A 6751-nucleotide genomic window follows, 5' to 3' on the forward strand; every position below is an offset into this window, starting at 1 on the left:
GGTGATGGGTGGAGGGGGGAGAATGTTGATGTATGTTCCTTTAACAAAAATAAAAGATATAAGAAGGACATTTTTAGGGGAAGATAAAGAATTTGTTGTGTACATTCATCTCCTTAAGCTTAATTGAAAAAAAACAAGAGATTTAATTTAAAAATATAAGGATTTTTATGTTAGAAATTTCAGATATTGAAAGATAAAGCTGCCATATTCCAGAAAGAATTATATATGACACTTTGCATGCTTATTCTATGGATTAGTTCAGGCCTGAAGCTTTTAATTTCCACTATGCTTAAGGAACCTATACATTCAAGAAACAAAACTTCCTGTACTAGTAATGTTCTAAATGGCCTCGATTAACATACCTCTGTGGGAGCTTCTCTTTGTGGGGGCCCAGCATTCATAGAGAGTAGTGTGGAGAATTTAGGTCAGAATGTACTATATCAAAAATAAGAAAGATAGCCTTTGACTCAATGTAAATAAGCAAGGGCACTTTGAAGATCATTATAACTAAATAGGTTTGGTGTGATTGCGGTGATAGGTCGGGGGCAGATAATAACTATGTAGAAGCAGTGTTTGAAAGTTACAAACATCAGTAAAAATAAGCTTGTTTAGAAAAGGTGTGTCTTTTCTTGGAATCTATTAACAGAATGTACAGCCAAATCTCACTTGTAAAGCCGTTGGTTGTCCAGTCTGAATTACTCACCAGAATTTTTTCCTTGATTTGCTCTTCAGCTAATTTATTGTCATTAGCATCTTACATAGAGTGAGAAAGGAAAACAACTCAGTCAAGTTTGTTGATGCTTGTTATCTGCAAAGGATTTGGAAGGGAATGAGACTGATTCTATTTTCTAAATGAGGTGAGGATTCAAATTTATGGATTAAAAAAAAGAAAATAATTATTAATCTTACTGTGATGCTTCATCATGTCATGAAAGTTTAATGGGGAGAGAAAGGGAGGGCAAGGACTGGCCAATAGGAATCTTATCCTTTGACGATACATAGTGTTCTGTCTCTTACATGCCTATGTGGAGGCTTAGTATGTGTAACAAAAAGGCCCTACTCCCTAATTCTGAGTATTCACAGGTATTGTGTTTCTTATCTGTTTATTACTGATTTATACCTGCTGAGATGGAATTATGTCTGCATACAAAAGACTCCTACTGAGGCAACTCAGTTCTCATTCCTGTATGACTGTGTTGCAGTGAGGAGTTAATGACTGTAGTCACTCTCTGCACTGTGAGGAGGGAGAATTAGCACCAACAGGCTACTCTCTAAACTTGAGCCAACAGGTAGCCCATTAACACAGTCCTACTGTTGCTTCTGTCTTCATTGTGTTTATTCTTTACTGCCTTAGATGAAGGAACATTAGAGAAAGATTGGACTAGGGAGTGTCCTGGTTAGCTTAGAATGTTTGGAAGAGTTAGCTGCTAGAGTCTCAGTGATGCGAGTCCATGCCAAAGTGTGTAGGCAACTAAACCCTGTGAGGAACAAAGCCCCAAACAACTTACTTCACTTAGCCCAGCAATGGATCAACCACCATGACACTGGTTTCTACAAATAAGGAAATGATTTTGTCCATAGGCTATGCCATATCTGGACATTAATTTGGTGGGTGAATGTTTTCAGAAACACTTTAAGTTTGAGTATATTTTCCCAAAGGGCCGAGAAAGAGTGTGCCTTCAGATGTTAGGGGGAAATGTTTTTATTTATGTTCTTACTATATGTTTTCAGTAAATATATCTTTGAAAAAGCTAATTGATATTACTTGGCTAAATGATACCTGTGTGCTAATCACTGTTGATTGATGTTCAGAAGAATTCGCTTGAAAGGAGAATAGAACCAACATCATTAGAAAGACACTCTAACTCCTCAGGAGTACTCATAGAATGTTAAGAGGGAGATGTAGTCTTGTTTGGGCATGCAAATGGGCAATGAGAGTTGGCATAAGGACTCCCAAGAGTTAAGTGTGCTTCTCAAGATGCAATATTCCAGTGAGAATGGGAGTTGCGATAAGGAGCCCTATGGCTTATAAGCGGTACAAAGGTGATATTTAATTCTCCAAGCTTACAGCACATGTTCTGGTAGATCCTAATAACCCAAAAAGGCTAAAAGTATAGGTACAGGGACAGCTAGGTCATACAATGGTTAGAGTGCTAGGCCTAGAGTCAGTAAAACTCATCTTCCTGACTTCAATCTGGCCTCAGACACTTAGTAGTTGTGTGACCCTGGTCAAGTGATTTAACCCTGTTTGCCTCAGTTTATTCATCTTTAAAATGAGTTGGAGAAGGAAATGGGAAACCACTCCAGTATCTTTTCCAAGAAAATGCCAAAAGGAGTTACAGAGTCAGACCAGAAGTGACTCAACAACAACAACAACAACACAGGTACAAAAATGGATTGTTATTCAAGGATCAACCTAGTTAAGTTCAGAAAGGCTCATCATCTGAAAACTGGCCACCAAGTAATGGATTTCTTTTCTCTTTAAGCAATCCATAAAACAAAATTTTTACAAAGGTGTGGAGGGTTGAAATTTTTATTGATAAAAAGCATTCCCACCTACTACTGAATTGCAGTAAGGCATTCCTTTTATACCTCCTAATCAGTTCACTCACTTACCACAGAGGCTTTCCCAAACCTTTTCATCTGTACTCAAGCCTCCCACAGCACCCCTTCCTAACCCTCTTAGTTGAAGATCTCCCTTGGTATTCACAGAAACATATTGCCCACCTCCTGACATAGATGTGAGAGACTAGAGTTCAAAATAAAGGAGAAAGACCAATTAGAATACTATTGAAGCAGTTCTATTAAACTGGAAAAACAAATGTTGCTTTTTCCATTCAAAAGCAACTGGGTAAGAATTTCAAAAACCTTATTATAGAGAATAGTGGCTCACTGGTCTTTCCTTGACTAAATAGGTTTATTAAGTATTTCAATATTTAATATTCACAGAGCCACCTCCCTTCCCACACTGGAAAATTCTTAAGCCTGACTGATAACCTTCATTTTAAAAACTTGTCCTAAATTGCAAGATTAATGAACTTGTCATTTTTTTCTCTGATTGTAGGCTATACATCTTTTAAACAAGTATATGAAATTTAGTTGTTTTGAGGGAAGTCATTTTCAGCTGGAATAACAGGAACCATGTGTCTGAGCAATGTAAAATTTCTTCATGTAACAGATTAATTTCTTCTTAAATCTCTAAAGGAATTAAAGCGACCTGCATAATAATTGAATGATTTGCTGCCATGTTATTCTATTATGACGTTTTGTTCTAGGGATCCAGCTCTTTAAAAAGTAAGGCATTATTGCCCACCTGTTCCAACCTACTTCATAATTCAGAGAGATACATAAGGGGGAAGGAGCAATTGGTCATATCAGTTAAACGATCACTAGGTCCATTTTAGGCATACAAAACAGCATGTTTTGCAAATGGCATGCACATGCAAAAACTGAAAGAGCCCCTTTTGAACAGGAAATTATATTGTTGCTTTGAGGGGATTTGGGGGCAATAGTACAGAATTCCCTAGAGAGCCCAGTTACTTAATCTGAAAACTTGAGAAAGCAAAATAAATCTCTCATACCCCATCTGCTTCTTGATTCCAGGAGCAGTTGCATCTAAACCTGTTTGGCCAGGCAATTGTTGCTCTGAAATACAATCAGCATCTCCTAGACTCATGCTGTACTTCAGCTGTATTGGTTGGAATGCAAAGAGGAGGTGGAGCAATCCCTAAACTCCCCCTTTTTCCTCCCTCCACAAAGCATAAAAATCAGCAGCCGACATGCACAGTTTCTGACATTGGGCACAATGCCTGCACTTGGTGATGGTTTCTATCAGCGTGCTTTTGACATTAGCATACCAACCCTGAACTCTCTCTTTGAAACAGCAGTTACTAGGAAAAAAATGATTTTGAAATGCATCGAATAAATGAGACTTAAGAAAAAGCTCAAAGGAGAAGAGGGGGATGAATATATGAACAACTGAAGATCTTCGCAGCTGAGACTGAGACTGATTAAACTTCAGGACTTAAAAGTGAGTCGATGCTCAGAACTGTTCTGAACTGCATTAAAATTGTGGGAGACATGCCACTGAGTGCCATTGACTTGCTACCTTGAGGGACTAGAGGAAAGCCCTCAGAAGAGACTAGAGATTTTTAAGCAATTTCAGCAGGAGTTTGACTGAGCTCTTTCCAAAATGAACTCCACACAAAATGAACTCTACTACCATGGAATGCACCCCTCTCTCCACTTCTGGAACCACAGCTATGTATTGCACAGCAGTGCCAATGACTCCCTCGGCAAAGGTTACCTGGACAGGGGTTGCTACGAACAACTTTTTGTCTCCCCTGAGGTGTTTGTCACCCTGGGTATCATCAGTTTATTGGAGAATATCCTAGTGATTGTGGCAATTGCCAAGAACAAGAATCTTCACTCCCCCATGTACTTCTTCATCTGTAGCTTGGCCGTGGCTGATATGCTGGTGAGCGTCTCCAACGGGTCAGAGACTATTGTCATCACTCTACTAAACGGCACTGACACAGACACACAGAGTTTCACAGTGAACATTGATAATGTCATTGACTCAGTGATTTGTAGCTCTCTGCTTGCTTCTATTTGCAGCCTGCTCTCTATTGCAGTGGACAGGTACTTTACTATCTTCTATGCTCTCCAATACCATAACATCATGACAGTCAGGCGGGTTGGGATCATCATCACTTGTATATGGGCGGCTTGTACAGTGTCAGGCATATTGTTTATCATTTACTCAGACAGTAGTGCTGTCATCATCTGTCTCATTAGTATGTTCTTCACCATGCTAGCTCTTATGGCTTCTCTCTATGTCCACATGTTCCTGATGGCCCGACTTCATATTAAGAGGATTGCAGTTCTCCCTGGCACGGGCACCATCCGCCAAGGGGCCAACATGAAGGGGGCTATTACTTTGACCATCCTGATTGGGGTTTTTGTGGTCTGCTGGGCCCCCTTTTTCCTCCACCTGATTTTCTATATCTCATGTCCCCAAAATCCATACTGTGTGTGTTTCATGTCCCACTTCAACTTTTATCTCATCCTCATCATGTGCAATTCCATCATTGATCCCCTTATCTATGCCCTCCGGAGTCAAGAACTGAGGAAAACCTTCAAGGAGATCATCTGTTGCTATACTCTGGGAGGCCCTTGTGATTTGTCTGGCAGATATTAAAACACCTCATAGATCTGTATTTAGTCCTCCAAGGAGTTCTCTCAATAGAACCTGGACTGTGTGCTTCACAAGCAGCTTTCTGTATTGTGTGTGACTTGTTCAGTGTATCATTTGTGAAAGAAAAACAAAACAAACATCCGATTGTGATTTTTTTCAATGTGAAAAAATGTACTAGTCTCTGAATATTTTTGTTTACATGCCATAATAACTTTTGAGATGTAAAATGCTAAAAATATGCTAATTTCAGGTTCTCTATATTTAAAAAAAGTACAACCTTATTTAAAATATAATATTATACCCTTTGGGGGTGTAAAAAAGAGAAATAGTTTAATCATGTAATCAATAAAGAATTCATTCACATCATTGGTGGACTCTAATCAATAATTGTTAATATACACTCTAATCAATAATTGTTAATATTTTATTACACAGCATTTTAAAGTATTGAATTGATTTGAATAAAAGGGAAAATATTTTGAAATGTGAAACCACACTAATTAGAAAGATTAACCCCATCACAGAAAGAAAGAGTGATGTAAGAAAAGCTTTCTTCCACTTCTGCCAAAGTGGCAGTAAAGTTGATTTTCTTTTAAACAAGAGTTCTCTAAATAAGACTACCCAGGAAAAGAGGCAGAAGGATCTTTTGAGTCCCCAAACACTGGGCCTTTTAAAAGATGAAAGGGATGCATCTGTTCAAGTACATACTTTCATTTCTTCAACCAAATTGTCTGATTGTGAAGCAGCTGACTAGCATTCTGGAGCCTGAGTGCTCCTGGGAACCCACGGTATGCCAATTCACACTCCTTTATGCTCCTCTTTTACTTCCAGCCCCTAAGGAAAGGAGAGACTCTGGTTTCTGATTTTATTTAATGTAGGAGAGAATACTCTGCAGAGTTGACTAAAAAAAAAGGGGGGGGGGGTTCAAGCATAGCAATTTGCCTATTTCTCCATCAGATACTAAGTGTCAATATCAATTCCTGTAAAACATAGTAATAAGCAAGCAGCTTGGTGTTCTCTAACATTATACCACTGTGGGATGGAGGTAAATTACTGAAAGCTGGAAAGGTTTACTGAAAGGTTCTTGGCAAAGTCTTCATGGCCAGAATGACCATGTTCCAGCAATATTTGTCTGAATTTAAAAGTAGGTGACCTGTTGTGGATCCATTTGCTCACTGATGAATACAATCCCAGGATTTGCAAAGGGACTTCAAGGAACATAATTACTTATTACCCTCATTTTAAAGAGCATGTAACCTTAACTCTGGGGGGTGGGGTTATATCTGGGACAAAGAAGGTACAAACACAAAATCCTCCCAAGTTTTCCAAAACAAGAGTCCTGAGACTTTTTATGTATCATAGATTCCTTTGACAGTCTGATGAAGCCTATAGATTCTTCCCTGGATAATATGCATAAAATATACAGAGTTACTAAGGAAATAATATATTAAATTTTGTGTATCAAAATACATATTTTTAGAAATATAAATTCACATAATCCAGGTTAGGAATCTTTGTTCTTATTGTATTGTACTTCTAACCTTTTGGGGAAAC

General features: G+C 38.4%; 1 protein-coding gene across 1 annotated transcript; it reads left to right on the plus strand.

Annotated features, from left to right (window-relative positions):
• Positions 1–4192: 4192 nt before the first annotated feature.
• Positions 4193–5289, plus strand: MC4R (melanocortin 4 receptor). Its single transcript, XM_027868742.1, has one exon. It carries the CDS (start codon positions 4193–4195, stop codon positions 5198–5200), a length of 1008 nt encoding a protein of 335 aa, XP_027724543.1. The 3' UTR covers positions 5201–5289.
• Positions 5290–6751: the final 1462 nt, after the last annotated feature.

This window comes from Vombatus ursinus, unplaced genomic scaffold (assembly GCF_900497805.2).
Source record: "Vombatus ursinus unplaced genomic scaffold, bare-nosed wombat genome assembly UNPS02014791.1, whole genome shotgun sequence".
Classification (NCBI taxonomy): domain Eukaryota; kingdom Metazoa; phylum Chordata; class Mammalia; order Diprotodontia; family Vombatidae; genus Vombatus; species Vombatus ursinus.